This window comes from Martes martes (genome assembly GCF_963455335.1).
Source record: "Martes martes genome assembly, chromosome: 17".
NCBI lineage: Eukaryota > Metazoa > Chordata > Mammalia > Carnivora > Mustelidae > Martes > Martes martes.
This window is the reverse complement of record NC_137905.1, coordinates 35,345,997-35,368,800: the sequence shown is the minus strand read 5'-3', so window position 1 is coordinate 35,368,800 and position 22,804 is coordinate 35,345,997. Positions and strand designations below refer to the sequence as shown.

The 22,804-nt window shown below is 37.1% G+C and overlaps 1 protein-coding gene across 1 annotated transcript in view; it reads right to left on the bottom strand.

The window, feature by feature from the left end:
• The window catches only part of ITFG1 (integrin alpha FG-GAP repeat containing 1), a 316,107-nt gene that overhangs the window by 7,378 nt on the left and 285,925 nt on the right, over positions 1-22,804 (bottom strand). Inside the window, exons 15-17 of the mRNA XM_080828159.1 lie at positions 5,998-6,122; positions 5,282-5,364; positions 1,576-1,693 (exon numbers count right to left, since the gene is read on the bottom strand). Coding sequence (XP_080684285.1) covers positions 1,576-1,693; positions 5,282-5,364; positions 5,998-6,122 — 326 coding nt within the window. The remainder of the gene's footprint in view (positions 1-1,575; positions 1,694-5,281; positions 5,365-5,997; positions 6,123-22,804) is intronic.

Here is a 22,804-nt window from a genome sequence, read left to right as displayed (position 1 = left end):
ATTCCCCACCCAAATGAGAGAAAAAAGAAAAGAAAAAGAAAAAAGAGGGAGAGAGAGAGACAGGAAAAAAAGGGAAGATAAAAGTGAAGGTTCAGCCCAAATGGGCCCCAGGGTAAGGTTTATGACGTATACAAACACTTCTGGACAAAAGTATGTAGGATCATCCTTTATTTTATGTCTTAAGTTGCAATCTTTTTTTTTTTTTAAGATTTTATTTATTTATTTGACAGAGAGAGATCACAAGTAGGCAGAGAGGCAGGCAGAGAGAGGGAGAGGGGAGCAGGCTCCCTGCTGAGCAGAGAGTCCGATGCGGGACTCGATCCCAGGACCCCGAGATCATGACCTGAGCCGAAGGCAGTGGCTTAACCCACTGAGCCACCCAGGCGCCCCTTAAGTTGCAATCTTAAAATTAACTGACTTTATAAGTTTCTGTTGTCATTTATGATGTACAAAGGAGTAATTTTTTAGGAAGAGACAAACCTATGAACATTTATCACAATTAAGATCTCTTTTTCCCAAGTTAAAACAGCTAAAATAGGGGCGCCTGGGTGGCTCAGAGGGTTAAAGCCTCTGCCTTCGGCTCAGGTCATGATCCCAGAATCCTGGGATCGAGCCCCGCATTGGACTCTCTGTGCAGCAGGGAGCCCGCTTCCCCTGCTCTCTCTGCCTGCCTCTCTGCCTACTTGTGACCTCTGTCAAATAAATAAATAAATAAATAAATAAGATTAAAAAAAAAAAAACAGCTAAAATACACAGTAAATTTAGTTACCAAAAAATTATTATGATGGACATGAAAACCCAAAGACAATCCAAAAGAAAACACTTTTATGGGACGAAGAAGTCCTTTTTTGGGAACACTGCTGGAAACTGCTTGTTATATGCTTTAATATATATTCATATTAATTCATATTCACATTTTCACAGAAATTAGCTTTTTCAATTTATATCTAAACTGCTAGTAAATTTATGTGATAGCCTCTTTTTTCTTCCTCATAAACACTGTATAAAAAAATCTACACTTGGAGTTTTGTTTTTAATTATTATTTAGGGTTCATACTAAAGAAAAAAATGTTTAGTACAAAGCATACTTTATAGATGGAAAAGATGTTTATTACTTTAGTTGTTACCTTCTACCCAAACCTTGAGAAAATCATTTAACCTTTCTGTGCTCTAATTCTTTATATAGCCATAGATATTATTCCTGGAAAAACGTGTTCATGGCTTTATCAGTAGATAATAAACACAGACTTGTTAAAAAAATTATCATTTTTCAGGCCTTCATTAAATTATTTCTAAGTTTTTCAATATACCCGGTAATTTCTGGGTGATCATTTTATTACTATTATACAGCATTGAAGTTTTAAAATTTCTTGTGATTTGTATGAATTGCTGAGAGACACTAATAACTTCAAGAGATGAAAGAAATTATAATCAATAAGAGGACATTATGGATAGAATGTGAAAAATCACAAAATCTTAGTCATTTGAAGAAAGTTTAAAATATAGTGTTTTTAAAGAGCAATATATTACTAATACAAATTAACAAAAGTTAATGTTTCATTTAAACGAACAAACCTTTTCCTGCCAATGTAAAATGCCAATTATTGCCAAGATGAAAACACAGACACCGATGAGAGCTATAGCAGTAAGTAGAACAATGTTACTTGGTGTAAGATACAGTTTGGCACTCCAGCTGTAGATAAAAAAAGAATCATTAAAATTACACATTTTAACTGAAAAATAATAAAATTCTACTGAGACTGAAAAGCAAATAGCTATTAATTAATGAATCAGTTGATTCATCCATTAATTCATTTACCCATCTATCCATTCACTATAAATAAACAACAGCAATTAAATTTAGATAGGGCTAAGAATATTGATGATCCTGTAGAGTTCAGATTTTACTCAGAGAACTGGATAGAATTTTTGATGAGATGCTTCATTATTTTTCTTTGATCCCATGAGAATTATTATTAAGTAAACTTATTAAGGACACTTAGGACAATCTTAGACATTGTTTTTACATCTTCATTTACTTGCTGAATTTGAAACCTTGACTCTAAGGCTACACAGTTACATGATTTTGATAAGATCTCCTATCACCTTATTTTTTGACCCCTGTTTACACAGGTACTATGGCCAACTAAAAGCCATATATCTCAGTGGGTGTAGTGAGATGGCTTGTGTAAAAACACTTGTATCATTTCTGTGTCATGTTGGAAGGTTTACATTACTACAATGATGTTGAGACTTCTTACAAAATCACTTTTAGGGGCACCTGGGTGGCTCAGTGGGTTAAGCCTCTGCCTTTGGCTCAGATCCTGATCTCAGGATCCTGGGATCAAGCCCCACATCGGGCTCTCTGCTCAGCAGGGAGCCTGTCCCCCACCTCCCACGCCCCCCCCCCCGCCTCTCTGCCTACTTGTGATCTCTGTCTGTCAAATAAATTAAAATCTTAAAAAAAATAAATCCCTTTTAGTACCTCAGTGTTAATGGCAATAGACAGACTTCAGTATAAATAGAACTAGCTCTTTCTTTTAAAACAGTCCATATAATACAGCACTTGGATACCTTGAAAAGCTTAAAATTGGGGTCTAATATCATCAACACTGTAGGTGGTTATATACAAAGAATTCTGTTCTCTCTGAAAATACGTAATAGATATATTTTCATTTTAAGGTCACCTACTATTATTGCATTACTGTCAATTTCTCCCTTTAGGTCTGTTAATGGTTGCTTTATATATTAAGGTGTTCCTGTGTTGGGTGCATAAATATTTACAATTGTTATATCCTCTTGTTGGATTGATTCCTGTATTATTATGTAATGCCCTTCTTTGTTTTTTATCATAGTCTTTGTTTTAAATTCTATTTTAGTCTGGTGTAAGTACAATTACCCAGCTTCTTTTGGTTTCCATTTGCATGAAACATTTTCCCCTTCTCTTCACTTTCAGTCTCTGTCTTTACATCACAAGAGGTGAGTCTCTTGTAGGCAGAATATAGATGGGTGTTGTTTTTTAATCTATTCAGCCTATTTTCATTTTAAAAGTTTAATAAAAGTAAGATCATTCTGATGAATAGGAAGTAGCGATTGACTTATTTTGGGATAATTAAAATTTATTGATCCGTAAGTTAGCCTCTAGTCAATAAATCTCAAAATATACCTAAAACTAAAATCAATTCAGTTTTTATTATGTACATAAATTTGAAAAGAACATTTCTTCAGAAAGAGCAAGAGAAACATGAAAAATGTTGAGATTATAAAAGAAAACTATAATAGAATTTTCTAGAAATTCAAAAGTAAGAAAACTAGGAAAACAAATACTGTTAGTTGAGGTTAACTATTCTCAGTACCTCACCTCATACTTAATAAAAAAAAAAGTTCTTTTATGAGATTTTTTGGTAGTTCTTCTTAAATAGACTTTAAAAAACCATGAAAATAGGAATCTTGGTAAGAAAAAAATTGGATGAAAGGCCAGTCCTTAATTTCTTCTCAGAAGCAGTCATTATCATCAATTTCTTACATATCCACCCAGAGATGTTTAATACATATATAGATATATATGCACATATATCTTTTTCAAATCACAAATGGTTTCTTACTATACATACTCTAAAATGCATTTTCCTTTTATTGTCTTTCGTTTATCACTCTTTTAAGATATTGTTCTATGTCATGATATTACAACATCCAGAAGTACCATAATTTATACATTTTCCTACTCATGATATAGATTTTCTAGTTTTGTTATAAATTTCATGTATAGAAAAATAACAAACACATAATACAGATTCATTAAAAAATATCTGAACTCAGACTATTATTGTTTCTAGTGATATTGTCTTTTTTTAAAAAAGATTTTATTTTTAAATAATCTCTATACCCCACATGGGACCGGAACCCACAACCCCAAAATCAAGAGTCATGTGCTTCATTGACTGACTGAGCCACCCAGGTGCCCCTCTACTGATGTTATCTTATTTCAAGCAAATGTTGTAATAAATTGTTTTCTTAAGTAGTTTGGTTCTAAAGCCCTTAAATCCACCATAAGAGACATCCTGTGGTATGCTGGTAGACTGGCTCTCTGGGGTGGGGAAAAAGACCTGATTGGCAGTTGCCAATTTTCATGTTGTAAATACTCCCATCATAGCTGATTTTAGTGTATACAATTTTAGATGTATACAATCAGCTCATGAGGTGGCATGAACTGGTTCTAGCAAATCACTGTATTCAATTCCATCTAAAAATTTATTTTATTTTATTTTTTTAAATTTTATTTATTTATTTGACAGAGAGAGATCACGAGTAGGCAGAGAGGGAGGAGGAGGGGGAAGCAGGCTCCCTGCGGAGCAGAGACCCCTATGTGGGGCTCGATCCCAGGACTCTGGGATCATGACCTGAGCCGAAGGCAGAGGCTTAACCCACTGAGCCACCCAGGTGCCCCGTCCATCTAAAAATTTAATAAGTAACAATACAGCCTCCATTTTGAGAAGAAATGTAACAAAGCAGGACCTCACTGGTTACATATTCATAGATACATCACACCCTTTCTCTTTGGCTATTTTTTCATATTGATATCAGACTAGCCTTAAGAACAACTTACAGTCTTCCCAGTGAAATTTGAGTGTTAGTCAATACCTTTATCACCTACTTTTTAAAAATAGTGGAATCACTCTAGTAATTAAAGAAAACAACAAAGATAAGGAGTTAGATTTAAACGCTATTCCTATAAAAGGAATATATTCTGCTAATAAGGAAAAAAACCAGTTTTCACTTTTCAGTGAAAACTTACTCAGTGCTGGGCACTGTCTTAAGTGTATTTCATCTACATCCTTTTAAGGTACCTACCTACCTATCTCCCACTTTAGGTGCAGAGACTGAACCTCAGCAGTAGATCTTAGTTTCTAGCCAAGGTCTGTTTGACTCTAAAACTTATGCCTAACCACTGTGGGACATATACACTTTCCAAGCATTTATTTAAAAGATCAATGCTTATTAAAAAATTCAGCATTCTGGAATTTTAGAATTTATAGCTAGTAAACTAAAGATCAGTTCATTGAAGCAGAATATGTATAAATCCCTAATTAGTTAACTTGCTGTTTTTCTAGTAAGGTTTAAAAAAGTCAGGGACCTTTTGTGTAGGAATGTTTAGTCATTTAAAGTGATGGGACTCATGGGAACACAGCAGGAGCAGAGAGAGTTTTAAAAACATGTAACTGTACCAATGATTCTCAGTTGACAGTATTTTTACCAAGATCAGTTCAAGCAAGGACATTACCTTCGAGGAACATTGTGAGGATATGGAATGACAATTAGCTGGGAATTTGGAATGATTGCAGTCCACTCTTGTTTTCGTATAGACTGGGAAAAGAATTTAAGAACAATTAACATCTAAAAACATCTAAAAACAATTATTATTCTAAATAGATAAGAAAAAAGCTTAAGTGTTCCTTAATTAATTGAAATCCTAGGTATGGATTAAGCTAAATTTATATATATATTAAGCCCCAAACAGGGCTCCTGGGCCCTGCTGGCAAATTTTTTTGATCTTTTCAGGGAAGGATTATGTTTGTCTCATAGATTCATTAATTTAGTAATATTTATTGAAAGTGTAGCAGGCACTGTTCATAGTGCTAATGTACAAGTGCTACTTGAAGCTAAAATTCAAGTGGAGGTGAGGTATGACAAGAAATACAATAAAATGTATTTTATGTTAGATAGTGAAGTTGAAGAGAAAAAGCAGGAAAGAGGGACAGGAGGTCATGAAGTTTATGAAAGGTGGTGGAAAACTATCTTTAAATATGCTGTGTTCTATGTAAGATAAGCTTAGATAGGTCACTACCTATTTCTCTTTTTCTATATTCTCCTTGAAGATATTAAAAAAGATTTAATTATTTGGATTCAAATTCAACTGAATTCAAATAGTTGAATTTAGATATTTGAATAGTATTTATTAAGACAGATTAATTGTAAACACAATAAATTTTTACTCACCTTCTCTCCAGATGGACGGGGAATGCCAACATACAGATGATCAAGAAAATTTGCACTTCGACCTAAACCAAGTACATTGTATGGTAGTTGGAGGGCTAAATGTGCAGATTGGCTGAGTTGTCCAGCTAAATTTATTAAAAAAAAAAAAAAAAAGGGATCTTTGTAAACATTGCTCTCATCAAATGTTAAATGATAAAATGTTAACAATTTAGGTGCCAAAACTTAATTCTTTAAGGATAAATTCTTTAAGGATAAAAATGTGAAATGGAATGTCTGGTTCATTACCATTAATGGTTCACTTTTCAAAGAGAGCAGCTTTTTGAGATATAATTCACACACCATAAACATCACCCATTTAAAACGTATAAGTGGTGGTTTTGAGTATATTAAAAAAGTTGTTGAGCCATAACCACAAATTTTGAATATTTTCATCACCCAACAAAGAAACCCCATTCCCATTAGCAGTTAACCCTATTTCTAACCCTTACTCTTTCAGCTATGGGTAACCACTAATCTACTTTCTCTATAGATTTGCCTCTTCTGGAGATCCATATGGATAATCATACATGTGTGATCTTTTTATGAATAATGCTGCTGTGCACATTCACATACTAGTGTCTGTGTCAACTTATGTTTTCCAAAATATTTGCACCATTCTATATTCCCACCAATTGTACGAAAGTTCCAAGTTTTCCACATCCTTGCTAACACTTTATCTGTCTTTTTGATCATAGCCATTCCAGTGGTTGTGAAGTGATACCACATTGTGGCTTTTTTTGCATTTCCCTAATGACTAATGACGTTGAGTTGCTATTGGCTGTATATATGTGCAGCTACCTTTTTATTTCTGTGAAGGGTGGTAAGTAGTATCCTCTCTCACTTTGGATTTTAGTAACTTGAGTCTTTTAGTCTAGTAAAAGGTCAGTTGAGGTGCCTCTCAACTTTTCTGTATTTTTGTACTTAAAGTGTCTCTTGTAGATGGCACATAATTGTTTCATATACAATTACCCATTCTACTGATCTCTGCCTTTTGATAGGAGTGTCTGTTCCAATTACATTTAATGTAATTACTGATAAGATAGGAGTTATGTCTCCCATTTACTACTGATTTTGTACAGGTCTTAGGTCTTTTTAATTCTATTCCTCTATTGCTGCTTTGTTAAATGTTTTCTAGTGTACCATTTTAATTCCCCAGTTATTTTTTTTCTATATTTTGAATTATTATCTTCGTGGTTGCCATGGGGATTATAGTTAGCATATTAACTAAAATAAAAAACTTAATTCCTAGTGCAACTAACAACTTTGCTCCTATATAGCTATTGGTGTCCCCCTTCCTTTGTGCTCTAACTACACAAATTATATTTTTATACATTGTCTACCCATCAACACAGGATCATAATGATCACTTTATACAGTTGTCTTTGAAATCATATAGGAAATGAAGCATTACCATATTTTATGTTTATCTATAATCTTGCTAGTGTTTTTTACTTAATTGTGTGGATTTGAATTACTGTCCAGTTGTCCTTGCAATTCAGCATTTCTTCTAGGGTTGGTCTACTAGAGACCAACCCTATTGTTTATTTAGGAATGTCTAAATTTCTTCATTTTTGAAGGATAGGTTTACCACATATAGAATTCCTGATTGACAGATTCTGCCTCATCTTTTAGCACTTTGAATATGTCACCCCCCTCTGGCTTTTAGGTGAGAAGTCAGCTATTAAACTTATTGAGGCACTGTCGGATGTGGAAAGTAGCATCTCTCTTGCTGCTATCAATAGTCTCTTTGTGTTTTTTTTTTTTTTTTTTTAACAGTTTGACTATGTGTGGATCTCTTTAAATTATTCTCCCTGGAATTGGCTGTGCTTCTTAGATGAGCAGACAAATGTTTTTCATCAAATTTGGGTGGCTTCAGTCAATATTGCTTCATATATTTTCATTATTGCTTCACATATTTATTTTGCCTCCTTTTCTCTTTTCCTTCTAAGAATCCCCTATACCTATGTTGGTATGCTTGATGGAGGGTCTACAGGTCTCTGAGTTTTTTTTTTTTTTTTAAGATTTATTTATGGGGCTAATAACACTTTATATGTTAATAAAAATAAATAAATAAATAGAAAAAAGAATTCTGATCACTGAAAGAAAAGAAAAGATTTATTTATTATTTGAGAGATACAGAGAGGGGGGAGGGTAGGGCAGAGAGAGAGGGAAAAAGAGAATCTCAAGAACACTCCCTGCTGGGTACAGAGCCCAATGCAGGGCTCAATCTTACAACCCTGGGATCATGACCTGAGCTGACACCAAGAGTCAGACACTCAATCAACTGAGCCACCCAGGCACCCCTCTGAAGTTTTTTCCTGAAACCCAGGCTGTATACTCTTTATGCTGAGATTTGTATTCAGGTTTGGTCTGTATTCAAGTGTGCTTATTCTTTTGTCAACTCAATTCTGTTATTAAGCCTTCTACTGATTTTTCACTTCAGTTACTATGTTTCCACCTCCAGAATTTCCATTTGATTTTTAAAAATATTTTATTTATTTGACAGAGAGAGAGAGAGAGATCACAAGTAGGCAGGCAGAGAGAGAGGGGGAAGCAGGCTCCCTGCTGAGCAGAGAGCCTGATGCGGGGCTCAATCCCAGGACCCTGAGGTCATGACCCGAGCCGAAGGCAGAGGCTTAACCCACTGAGCCACCCAGGTGCCCCTTCTATTTGATTTTTGAAAATGATCTTTATCTCCATATTTCCATTTTCTATTTAGTGAGACATAGTTATCATACTTGCCCCTAATTCTTCAATCTTGGTTTCTTTTAGTTCTTTGAACACATTTATAATAGCTGATTTACAGTTTTTGTCAACAAAGTCCAATATCTTTGGGCACATTTTCTGTTTGTTTGTTTTTTTTTTAAAAGATTTTTATTTATTTATTTATTCGACAGAGATCACAAGTAGGCAGAGAGGCAGGCAGAGAGGAGGAAGCAGGCTTCCTGCTGAGCAGAGAGCCCGATGCGGGGCTTGATCCCAGGACCCTGAGATCATGACCTGAGCCGATGGCAGAGGCTTTAACCCACTGAGCCACCCAGGCGCCCCTGTTGTTTGTTTTCATTATTCTTTTTTTTTAATGTGTTTGTGGCATACTTTTCTATTTCTTTGCATATCTTATAATTTGTGTTGAAAGTGGACTTCTTATAACAACTATAGTATCAGCCATCTCCCTTTAAGGATTTGTTGGTTTTCTTTGTTGTTGTTCATTTGTTTAGTGACTTTCCTGGATGAATTCTATAGGTTTTGCATTCCCTGCCGCTAAGTTCTTTTCTTTTCTTATTTTTAAAATTTTTGTCTTCACCCTGACTTCTAGGGGGCATACTTGCATCAGTATAACCAATGGCTGGTACACAAGATTTCCTTAGAACTGTTGTCTGTATGTCTTCTACATTTTGTCTGGAGGATTTGTATGTGGAAGCATGCCCTCAAACTTCAAGGAGTTTATAGAATAGCTTTAGCTTTCATTTCTTGCTTGAGCAGGGCCTCAAGGTAGTATATGCAAGCTAAATATCTGAATGAAGTAGTTTCCTTTCTGGACATGTTGACAGCCTTCTAGATCTCCATGAATATACTGGAGTTTTGGAAAGTTGCCTCTGGTTACCTAGTCACTGAGGACTTTCTTTTACAGTTGGTCAGGCTCTTGTTTCACTACACCTGAAATCTTAGGCTTAGGTGGCTTAGATTTTGCCAGCAGATGATTGTTGTTTTTTGTAATGCCCTGGGGGATAGTTTTTTTTTTTTTTTTAATTTTATGTTTTACTGCTGGGCTGAACTCTGAGTCAAATAAAATAGCCCCAACATACTAAGAATGGGGATTTTCCAGGGAGTTGCTAGTTTAGATAAAATATTGACTGTGTTTTGGGGATGGAAATTTTAATTCAGTTAGTCCTGTTTACTGACTGTGAGCTACTGGCTTTTCATGGCTGCTGCATTGCCATACCACTCAGTAGAGAAGGGAGCTTGGGTGGGAATAGCCCAAATTAAAGTGTGACAGACCCTGTAGTCTCATTGAGGATTAGTAGTTACTCTTGGATAGACAACATGCTCCATTCTGTGGCTTTGGTTAGTTTCTAGAGTTCTGAAATGGTTGATATTAGTTGTGTGGTCAGTACCTTTTTTCCTTTTTGGGGAGAACAGGGTCATGTATTCCTCACACTGGCATTCCAAAAGTCAGTCTCTCTCTATGTGCGTATATATTTGCTAGATATTTCCTACATAATTAAACTGAACATTTAAAGGATAAGACTAATTAATACCTAAATATTTTAATATTCAGTGGGACTCTGCTAACATCACTACACATTACCCAGAAATATGAAATCATTTGAAAGTATGCATGATTTTTTTACTTTAGTTCTTATGTTAAAAATGGATATGTATAAAAAAAAATGGATATGTATAATGGAAAGAAACATTGAACTTAGGGAAAGGCATTTAAAAAAAGTTAAATAATGTATATAAAATTGTAAATCAATAAATTGCAAATTAGTAGAATTGAATGATAATGATTAAACTCAAGTATCTTGTCCTGCACAATAAATAATACATATTAGCTATATGTTGTCATAAAATTTATTATTAGTCGAAGTAAAAATCAAATATATACTGATTTCATTACACTATCAGCAAAGGCTGGCTTAAGAGACAAAACTAGACATATAAATTATTTTCCTATAATTACCTGACTGTAGAGAACCAAAATAAGAACATTTATTTATTTATTTTTTATATATATATATATATTTATATTTTAATAAACATATAATGTATTTTTATCCCCAGGGGTACAGGTCTGTGAATCGTCAGGTTTACACATTTCACAGCACTCATCATAGCCCATACCCTCCCCAATGTCCATTTCCCCACCACCCTCTCCCTCCCCGCCCCGCCGCAACCCTCAGTCTGTTTCTTGAGATTGAGTCTTTTATGGTTTGTCTCCCTCCCAATCCCATCTTTTCATTTTTTCTTTTCCTAACTCCCCCCAACCCCCCCCGCCTTGCATCTCCACTTCCTCATATCAAAGAGATCATATGATAGTTGTCTTTCTCCGATTGACTTATTTCGCTAAGCATGATACCCTCTCTAGTTCCATCCACGACATCGCAAATGGCAAGATTTCATGTCTTTTGATGGCTGCATAGTATTCCATTGTGTATATATACCACATCTTCTTTATCCATTCATCTGTTGATGGACATCTAGGCTCTTTCCACAGTTTGGCTATTGTGGACATTGCTGCTATAAACATTAGGGTGCACGTGCCCCTTCGGAGCACCACGTTTGTATCTTTAGGATATATACCCAGGAGTGCAATTGCTGGGTCGTAGGGTAGCTCTATTTTCAGTTTTTTGAGGAACCTCCACACTGTTTTCCAGAGTGGTTGCACCAGCTTACATTCCCACCAGCAGTGTAGGAGGGTTCCCCTCTCTCCGCATCCTCGCCAGCATCTGTCATTTATTGACTTGTTAATTTTAGCCATTCTGACTGGTGTGAGGTGGTATCTCATTGTGGTTTTGATTTGTATTTCCCTGATGCCGAGTGATGTGGAGCATTTTTTCATGTGTCTGTTGGCCATCTGGATGTCTTCTTTGCAGAAATGTCTGTTCATGTCCTCTGCCCATTTCTTGACTGGATTATTTGTTCTTTGGGTATTGAGTTTGATAAGCTCTTTATAGATTTTGGATACTAGGCCTTTATCTGATATGTCGTTTGCAAATATCTTCTCCCATTCTGTCAGTTGTCTTTTGGTTTTGTTAACTGTTTCCTTTGCTGTGCAAAAGCTTTTGATCTTGATGAAATCCCAATAGTTCATTTTTGCCCTTGCTTCTGTTGCCTTTGGCGATGTTCCTAGGAAGAAGTTGCTGCAGTTGAGGTCAAAGAGGTTGCTGCCTGCATTGTCCTCAAGGATTTTGATAGATTCCTTTCGCACATTGAGGTCCTTCATCCATTTTGAGTCTATTTTCGTGTGTGGTGTAAGGAAATAGTCCAATTTCATTTTTCTGCATGTGGCTGTCCAATTTTCCCAGCACCATTTGTTGAAGAGGCTGTCTTTTTTCCATTGGCTATTCTTTCCTGCTTTGTCGAAGATTAGTTGACCATAGAGTTGAGGGTCTATTTCTGGGCTCTCTATTCTGTTCCATTGATCTATATGTCTGTTTTTGTGCCAGTACCATACTGTCTTGATGATGACAGCTTTTTAATAGAGCTTGAAGTCTGGAATTGTGATGCCACCGACTTTGGCTTTCTTTTTCAATATTCCTTTGGCTATTCGAGGTCTTTTCTGGTTCCATATAAATTTTAGGATTATTTGTTCTATTTCTTTAAAAAAAAATGGATGGGATTTTGATAGGGATTGCATTAAATGTGTAGATTGCTTTAGGTAGAATAGACATTTTCACAATATTTGTTCTTCCAATCCATGAGCATGGAATATTTTTCCATTTCTTTGTGTCTTCCTCAATTTCTTTCATGAGTACTTTATAGTTTTCTGAGTATAGATTCTTTGCCTCTTTGGTTAGATTTATTCCTAGGTATCTTATGGTTTTGGGTACGATTGTAAATGGGACTGACTCCTCAATTTCTCTTTCTTCTGTCTTGTTGTTAGTGTAAAGAAATGCGACTGATTTCTGTGCATTGACTTTATATCCTGACACTTTACTGAATTCCTGTATAAGTTCTAGCAGTTTTGGAGTGGAGCCTTTTGGGTTTTCCACATATAGTATCATATCATCTGCAAAGAGTGATAGTTTGACTTCTTCTTTGCCGATTTGGATGCCTTTAATTTCTTTTTGTTGTCTGATTGCTGAGGCTAGGACTTCTAGTACTATATTGAACAGCAGTGGTGATAACGGACATCCCTGCCGTGTTCCTGACCTTAGCGGAAAAGCTTTCGGTTTTTCTCCATTGAGAATGATATTTGCGGTGGGTTTTTCATAGATGGCTTTGATAATATTGAGGTATGTGCCTTCTATCCCTACACTTTGAAGAGTTTTAATCAGGAAGGGATGCTGCACTTTGTCAAATGCTTTTTCAGCATCTATTGAGAGTATCATATGGTTCTTACTCTTTCTTTTATTAATGTATTGTATCACATTGATGGATTTGCGGATGTTGAACCAACCTTGCAGCCCTGGAATAAATCCCACTTGGTCGTGGTGAATAATCCTTTTAATATACTGTTGGATCCTATTGGCCAGTATTTTGGTGAGAATTTTCGCATCTGTGTTCATCAAGGATATTGGTCTGTAATTCTCTTTTTTGGTGGGATCCTTGTCTGGTTTTGGGATCAAGGTGATGCTGGCCTCACAGAATGAGTTTGGAAGTTTTCCTTCCATTTCTATTTTTTGGAACAGTTTCAGGAGAATAGGAATTAATTCTTCTTTAAATGTTTGGTAGAATTCCCCTGGGAAGCCGTCTGGTCCTGGACTTTTGTTTGTTTGGAGATTTTTGATGACTGTTTCAATCTCCTTACTGGTTATGGGTCTGTTCAGGTTATCTATTTCTTTCTGGTTGAGTTGTGGTAGTTTATACATCTCTAGAAATGTATCCATTTCTTCCAGATTGTCAAATTTGTTGGCGTAGAGTTGCTTGTAGTATGTTCTTATAATTGTTTGTATTTCTTTGGTGTTGGTTGTGATCTCTCCTCTTTCATTCATGATTTTATTTATTTGCGTCCTTTCTCTTTTCTTTTTGATAAGTCTGGCCAGGGGCTTATCAATCTTATTAATTCTTTCAAAGAACCAGCTCCTAGTTTTGTTGACTTGTTCTATTGTTTTTTAAGTTTCTATTTCATTGATTTCTGCTCTGATCTTTATGATTTCTCTTCTCCTGCTGGGTTTAGGCTTTCTTTGTTGTTCTCTCTCCAGCTCCTTTAGGTCTAGGGTTAGGTTGTGTATTTGAGACCTTTCTTGTTTCTTGAGAAAGGCTTGCACCGCTATATATTTTCCTCTCAGGACTGCATTTGTTGTGTCCCACAGATTTTGAACCGTTGTGTTTTCATTACCATTTGTTTCCATGATTTTTTTCAATTCTTCTTTAATTTCCTGGTTGACCCATTCATTTTTTAGAAGGATGCTGTTTAGTCTCCATGTATTTGCGTTCTTTCCAAATTTCCTCTTGTGATTGAGTTCGAGCTTCAGAGCATTGTGGTCTGAAAATATGCAGGGAATGATCTCGATCTTTTGGTACCGATTGAGACCTGATTTATGACCCAGGATGTGGTCTATTCTGGAGAATGTTCCATGTGCTCTAGAGAAGAATGTCTATTCTGTTGCTTTGAGATGGAATGTTCTGAATATATCTGTGATGTCCATCTGGTCCAGTGTGTCATTTAAGGCCTTTATTTCCTTGTTGATCTTTTGCTTAGATGATCTGTCCATTTCAGTGAGGGGAGTGTTAAAGTCCCCTGCTATTATTGTATGACTGTCGATGTATTTCTTTGATTTTGTTATTAATTGGTTTATATAGTTGGCTGCTTCCATGTTAGGGGCATAGATATTTAAGATTGTTAGATCTTCTTGTTGGACAGACCCTTTGAGTATGATATAGTGTCCTTCCTCATCTCTTATTATAGTCTTTGGCTTAAAATCTAATTGATCTGATATAAGGATTGCCACCCCAGCTTTCTTCTGATGTCCATTAGCATGGTACATTGTTTTCCACCCCCTCACTTTAAATCTGGAGGTGTCTTCGGGTCTAAAATGAGTTTCTTGTAGGCAGCATATTGCTGGGTTTTGTTTTTTTATCCATTCTGATACCCTGTGTCTTTTGATTGGGGCATTTAGCCCATTAACATTCAGGGTAACTATTGAGAGATATGAATTTAGTGCCATTGTATTGCCTGTAAGGTGACTGTTACTGTATATTGTCTCTGTTTCTTTCTGATCTACTACTTTTAGGGTCTCTCTTTGCTTAGAGGACCCCTTTCAATATTTCCTGTAGAGCTGGTTTGGTGTTTGCAAATTCTTTCAGCTTTTGTTTGTCCTGGAAGCTCTTTATCTCTCCTTCTATTTTCAATGATAGCCTAGCCGGATATAGTATTCTTGGCTGCATGTTTTTCTCGTTTAGTGCTCTGAATATATCATGCCAGTTCTTTCTGGCCTGCCAGGTCTCTGTGGATAGGTCTGCTGCCAATCTAATGTTTTTACCCTTGTATGTTACAGACTTCTTTTCCCGGGCTGCTTTCAGGATTTTCTCTTTTTCGCTAAGACTTGTAAATTTTACTATCAGGTGACGAGGTGTGGACCTATTTTTATTGATTTTGAGGGGCGTTCTTAGCATTTCCTGGATTTTGATGTTTGTTCCCTTTGCCATATTAGGGAAATTCTCTCCAACAATTGTCTCCAATATACCTTCTGCTCCCCTCTCTCTTTCTTCTTCTTCTGGAATCCCAATTATTCTAATGTTGTGTCATCTTATGGTGTCGCTTATCTCTTGAATTCTCTCCTCGTGGTCCAGTATTTGTTTGTCTCTCTTTTGCTCAGCTTCTTTATTCTCTGTCATTTGGTCTTCTATGTCACTAATTCTTTCTTCTGCCTCATTTATCCTAGCAGTGAGAGCTTCCATTTTTGATTGCACCTCATGAATAGCTTTTTTGATTTCAACTTGGTTAGTTTTTAGTTCTTTTATTTCTCCAGAAAGGGCTTTTATCTCTCCGGAGAGGGTTTCTCTAATATCTTCTATGCCTTTTTCGAGCCCGGCTAGAACCTTGAGAATTGTCATTCTGAACTCTAGATCTGTCATGTTACCTATGTCCGTATTGATTAGGACTCCAGCCTTCGGTACGGCCTCTTGTTCTTTTTTTTGAGGTGAGTTTTTCCGCCTTGTCATTTTGTCCAGATAAGATTTGCTTTCTCCTGCTGTGGAATTCCGCTGTTCTTGGTGAGCGAAGTTGGTTTTGGATGGGTTTCTTGTTGATCTTCTGGGGGAGGGGCCTGTTGTAGTGATTCTCAAGTGTCTTTGCCGCAGGCGGAATTGCATCGCCCTTGCCAGGGGCCGCGCTAAGTAATCCACTCGGGTTTGCTTTCAGGAGCTTTTGTTCCCTGAGCGCTTTCCCTAGAGTTCCGGAGGACGGGAATGAAGATGGCGGCCTCCCAGTCTCCGGCCCGGTGGAGCCGAGAGCTTGGGGTCCCGCTCTTCAGTGCGCTCTCAGAGCAAAGCGCCCACCGCCCCGCCTCCCTGGCCTGCGGTCGCGCCTTGAGGAAAGCAGTCAATTGCTGGAGCTGGAGAAAAACGCCGGGTCGCTTTCATCTCCGTGGCCTCCGGCCGCGCTCCGAGCCCACCCAGCCTGCGACTGGCACAAGGTAACCCCAGGCTTAGAGCTCACTCCTCGGCTTTGTCGCTGTAGCCGGCTTCCCCGCTCTAATACCTGCGAGCTCTGCGGCACTCAGACACCCCCAGTCCTTCTGTGACCCCGCGGGACCTGGGGTTATGCTGATTCCGCCTAGGCTTCCCCCCAGTTTAGCCTCTGGAGCGATGTCTCCCAGTGGAGCCGACTTTTAAAAGTCCCGATTTTGTGCTCCGTCGCTCCGCAGCTTGCCGGGTGCTGGCCCCTCCCCCCAGGGTCTATCTTCCCGTCGCTTTGGATTCACTTCTCCGCAGGCCCTACCTTTCAGAAAGTGATCGATTTTCTGTTTCTGGAATTGTTGCTCTTCTTCTCTTCGATTTCCCGTTGGATTTGTAGGTGTTCACAATGGTTAGATAAGCTATCTAGCTGATCTCCTGCTACCCGATGTCGTCTCAGCCTGCTACTTCTCCGCCATCTTGACTCCTCCCCCAAGAACATTTATTATTAATACTCTATTAAGAAGACCATAGAACATAAATTTGAAACTATAAAGTATATTTAATAAGAAAACTGAAAAACTATTAAAAGAATAATGAAGATAATTATTATATTTTAGCATACTTTTTTTTCCCAAGATTTTATTTATTTATTTGACAGAGAGAGAGAGACAGTGAGAGAGGGAACACAAGCAGGGGGAGTGGGAGCGGGAGAAGCAGGCTCCCCGCGGAGCAGGAGCCCGATGTGGGACTCAATCCCAGGACCCTGGGATCATGACCTGAGCCGAAGGCAGCTGAAGGACTGAGCCACCCAGGTGCCCCATTTTAGCAATCTTTTACTCATGTAATTTTTTTCCCCTAGGCATGTGCATGCACAAACACATTAGCATAGTTTAGTTTAGTTTCATTGCTTTTCACTCAGTATTATTTTATGAGTATTATTAAAATTCTTTAAAAATGAGTAAGCAGGGACACCTGGGTGGCTCAGTGGATTAAAGCCTCTGCCTTCAGCTCAGGTCATGATCCCAGGGTCCTGGGATCAAGTCCTGCATCGCATCGGGCTCTCTGCTCAGCAGGGAGCCTGCTTCCTCCTCTCTGCCTGCTTCTCTGCCTACTTGTGATCTCCGTCTGTCAAATAAATAAATTTTAAAAAATCTTAAAAAAAATAAATAAAAATGGGTAAGCAGAGAGAAAGATTATTCCAACACCGAAATCCCACTGAGAAAACCAAACTAAAAGTTAAAAGACACTTATTATTATATATGCCTTTAAAAATTATTTTTCTAAAATCTAGACATTATCAAAAACAATTTTCTTGCCTACATTAATCCTCTTATATCATCATTGAAAAAATCTATTGTTGGAGATGATGGAGATGATGGATTTCTACTTATTTTTCACTATTATCAAACTGATATCACTATTATCAAACTATTATCAAACTGATAAGAGCAGATACTAAACTTGGTTTTAGCCAAAAGGCCAAGAAGTGATTAATCTTTCACCATTATAAATAACGTTTTAGTGAACATCCCTGCACATCAGTATTTGTCTGCATCAGGATTAGTTTTTTGCATTCCTACATATGGAATACTGGGTCATAAAGTAGGACATTTATTGGATAAAAGAATAGTCTCTTCCAAACCGTAAGAGACTCTTAATCACAGTAAACAAACAGGGTTGCAGTTTGAGGAGGGTTGGGAGAAAGGATAACTGGATGATGGGCATTAATTGAAGGAGGGCAGTGATGTAATGAGCACTGAGTATTATATAAGACTGATGAATCACTGACCTCTACCTCTGAAACCAATAATACATTATATGGTAATTAATTGAATATATAAAGAGAAAACAAAAGAGAATAGTCTCTTCAACAAATTATGCTAAGACACTTGCAGAATGATATAGAAAACAAAACTTGAGTTTTAAAAAAGAGGTGTACTATACATTTCTTCTACTTTTCAATGAAAGCACCTATTACATTCCATTTCTTTATTGTTTTTTAGGGGTGAAATTCACATAATGTACAATTACCCATTATTTAAAGTATAAAAATTAGGTGGCCTTTAGTGTATTCAGAATGTTGTGCAACCACCAGCATTCTCTAGTTTCCAAACACTTCATCACCCCATAAATATACCATACCCATTAAGAAATAACTGCCGATTCCCTGGTCACCTCTAATCTGCTCTCAGTTTCATCTTTTACTCCTTAATCTCTCTTCCTTCTGCTCTAAGATATGGGTTCTTCACTGTTCCTTGACAACTGCATGGATGCTTATACCTTTCAGCCTTGACAATGGTTTTCTCCTTTGCCAAGAATATTTTTCAAAAGATAACTATATGTCCAACTCTCTTACCGCCTTCAAATCTTTGTTCAAATAGTACTTTCTCAGAGAGGCCTGCTTTGAACACTCTACAGAAAATTGATGACTATCCTTTTTACCTGGCTTTATCCTCCCCTGCCCCACAGTTCTTATCACTTCCTGATAACTAAATAGTATTACATAATGTACTTATTATGTTTATTGCCTCTTTCCCCCTACTAGAATGTAATCTCTATGAGGGCTAAGATTTAGGTCTCTTTCGTTTACTTCTATATCATAAGATTCTAGACAGTCCTGGCATATATTAGGCACTCAGTACGTATTTTTTCACCAAAGAATGAATAAAGAATTTTACCCACCAAATATACCAAACCTGAGTCTTATAACATACTCTCAACTTAAAAATACTGTATCAGGGGCGCCTGGGTGGCTCAGTGGGTTAAATCCTCTGCCTTCGGCTCAGGTCATGATCCCGGGGTCCTGGGATCGAGCCCCGCATTGGGCTCTCTGCTCAGCGGGGAGTCTGTTCCCCTCTTCTCTCTGTGCCTGCCTCTCTGCCTACTTGTGATCTCTGTCTGTCAAATAAATAAATAAAATCTTAAAAAAAAATACTGTATCAGTTTATACCACATAGATCCCAGTACAGAAAGATTGTCTACCTAATGATAAATACATAAAAGGCATTTGTGATATCCTAATCACCAGATTCAAATGCCTGTATGTTCTTTTATGACTGCATCATAGTCCGACTTTCCAAAACAGTTCAAATACACATTTATGTAATTAAAAAAGTGAAAGTTTTTAAAATTGATTCATTCTTATTCTCCAGGAGAATGTTACACTGACATAAAATCCTGACTGCTTAATGCTATTGTAAAATAGATTATGCTGTAATTTAAGAGTCTAAATTAATTAAGAAGGCAGGACAGGAGAGAAATCCCACTTTAATAATTTCCATGCAGTCTGTTTTGATGTAATGAAGCCAACTTCATTGTTCAAGAATACCAGATACGGGGGCACCTGGGTGGCTCAGTGGGTTAAAGCCTCTAGCTTTAGCTCAGGTCATGATCCCAGGGTCCTGGGATCGAGCCCCGCGTTGGGCTCTCTGCTCAGCGGGGAGCCTGCTTCCTCCTCTCTCTCTGCCTGCCTCTCTGCCTACTTGTGATCTCTGTCTGTCAAATAAATAAATAAATAATCATAAAAAAAAAAAGAATACCGGATATGAACTTTATCATAACTGTGGCTCTGATATCAATTTGTCAAAAATAAAACTTATTGTATATATGCTAATGTAAGAGGCAGAAGAGCAAAGGGAAAAATCACTAGCCGAAGGGGGAACAAAACTAAAATTTCATCATCTTGGTGTGTGAGTATGTGAGTGTGTGAGTATGTGTGTTATTCTGAGTCAAAAGGACACTAATTTCTATCTCCCTGCAAGGGATTAAGCCACTGGAAATTTGCATCTAACAGTAATGTCTGTAACTCTTCTGGCACTGCCCTGGCTTGAAAAAATACCATCTATATATGAATGAAATAAAAGCACACATTCAAACAACCAATATTTTATGCAACTTTAGAGAAAAACATGCCTCTTCTTGGGAGAGAAAATTGTTCTGAGAAGTATTCATTATTCTAAAATGAACAGCTCTGAATCAAGAGTACATTGACATCAATTAAAATGGAGATGAAGAACACTGAGAGAGGACAAAGTATAAAAACTGAAGAAAATACCCTCTGATCGCTTCTCGGCCTTTTGGCTAAGATCAAGTGTAGAAAATACCCTCTGGAAGCAATAAGAATTAACAGCTTTTCAATGCAGATGATATGCCAAAAACTACGGCACGTGTTTTTTTGCAGCTTATTGCAGTTGTTAACAATAATTGCATGTAGGTAGGTACTATTATCTCTACTTGATTATGGGGAAATCAAGAGGTTAAATGATTTGACTAAAAACATATAGTTACTAGATGGTGGAGCTCGGGTTTTAATTTTGGCAGCCTAATTCCAAAGCCCACACCTCTCATCATCACCTGTGATCTTATTTTCAATTGAAAAAGAAGTGTGATGTTTGTCTTACTGTTCTATAAAAAGGACTTCTAAGGATATTGAATAACCCCATCGAATGACATTTGATCTTTTATGATCTAAAAAAATTTATTTATTTGAGAGAGTGAGTGAGATAGAGGGAGAGAAAAAGCAGACTGAGCAGGGGGAGGGGCAGAGGGAGAGGGAGAAGCAGGCTCCCTTCCAAGCAGGGAGCCCAACACAGGGCTGGATCCCAGGACCCTTCCTCAGCAGATGCTTAACCGACCGAGCCACCTAGGCACCCCATGATTTTTACTACTTGGATCTATATAGTATTTGTGGTGTCCTAGGATATGATCTGGGAATCCATAACATTTTATATGTAGTTCTTCCAGTTAACATGGCCTTTCTTAACTTTTGTAAATCTAGGCTGTGGCATTGGGCTTTATGGTGTCCCTTCTATAACTAAAGCCTGGGCTGTTTAAGCAGTTCTGGAAGATGGGGCTGGTGTATTTTGCTGATCTTCTACAATAGGCATCAACTCGCTGAGGAAGAGTTTAATCCAATTATATCCATGTAGGATTTGATTATGAAAAAGATTGTACTGTGAATATGGACTAGACCTTGGTCTATACTAGAATAAGCTCAGGTTCTCTGGCTCATTCAAGATAGTTAAAAGGATGGAGTGAAATTTTTAGAGGACGATTTTCACTGCCTGTAGGGGGATGCTAAAAGAAACATCATCATTTTTTTTTCATGTGGTGTGCATGTTAAATTCTATTTTACTATAAGGAAACAACATGAGACCATCAGGTAGGGAACAGTGTTTCTTGGTGGGGAAAACTTGTGATTTTCAGAATGGCAAGCTGTATAATAACATGAATGCTAGAGGTTAAGAAAAATGAAGTTAAGATTTTGAAAGAAAAATATGTTCTTAAATAGATTTAATATTAACTGTATTTCATTACATAGGGACTCTGATTTAAATGATTTGGCCAGCAATGTTTCCTCTTATTCATTGGCCTGTACTCTTTAATGGCCTGTTTTCAATTTTCTAGCTGCCTAAGAAAATCATGCTTCTGGTATATTGTCATGTCTGCCTTTAGTCTTTCTATTGTAAGTGAGAGATGTTCCTTTAATCAATGTGTTCTCTTTTCATTAGGTGACTGGTACACCATCCCTCTTCCTGGCAGGGCAAAGGCATGAAGAAAGACCGTTCTAGGTACTGGTGTATTTTTTTTCTCATAACAAAGTTGTCAAGAATGATTAGGATTCTATAAAAATCAATGGATTAAAAAGGTCTTGATACATGATAAAATTAAAAATTTAAAAATACATTGGCACTTGCTTTCCCTTGCTGCTGGTGTGTTTTAATTGCTAACAGAGTAAGTTTCTGATATAGCTAATAAAATCTTCCTAGACCAATTATCACAGTCTCTTTTACCTAAATGCCAACCTGAGGTAATAATTTGTGTTATCTCATATGATAAGTTTCATTGTAAATATTTGCCAAATCAGATAGCCTAGATGGAAAATCTAGAAGTTAAACTGGTGTTTATGGTGTATTCTTTTTAAAAATATTTTATTTATTTATTTGACAGACAGAGATCACAAGCAGGCAGAGAGGCAGGGGGCGGGGGGGCAGACTCCCTGCTCAGCAGGGATCATGTGGGGCTCAATCCCAGGACCCTGAGATCATGACCTGAGCCGAAGACAGATGCCTAACAACTGAGTCACCCAGGTGCCCCTATGGAAATCTTCTTAAAACAATTATTGGCCTCTTTTCCTGGTAGGTAATGGGTGACTTATACTGGAGAGTGAAGGAATCCACTAACATTTGACTTATTTCTTTGGAGTATTTGGAATCATATCTGAACTCAGTTTCTAGAAAATTGACAAGGATAAAGTGATGAAATATGTGGGAGAACCTCCTACTAGACTGAAAATAGCACGATGGAAAGAGGTACAGAGCTGCTTCCAGTCTAGTGATATATTCCTTTCTATGCCCTATTTCTAGGGTATAGCATTGTGGCTGACACCTAATGGGTACTTAGTAAATATTCACTGTACTAACTAGAAGATTTGGTAGTAAATAGCAAAGTCTGATTTGTATAATCATTTAACTTTAGTATT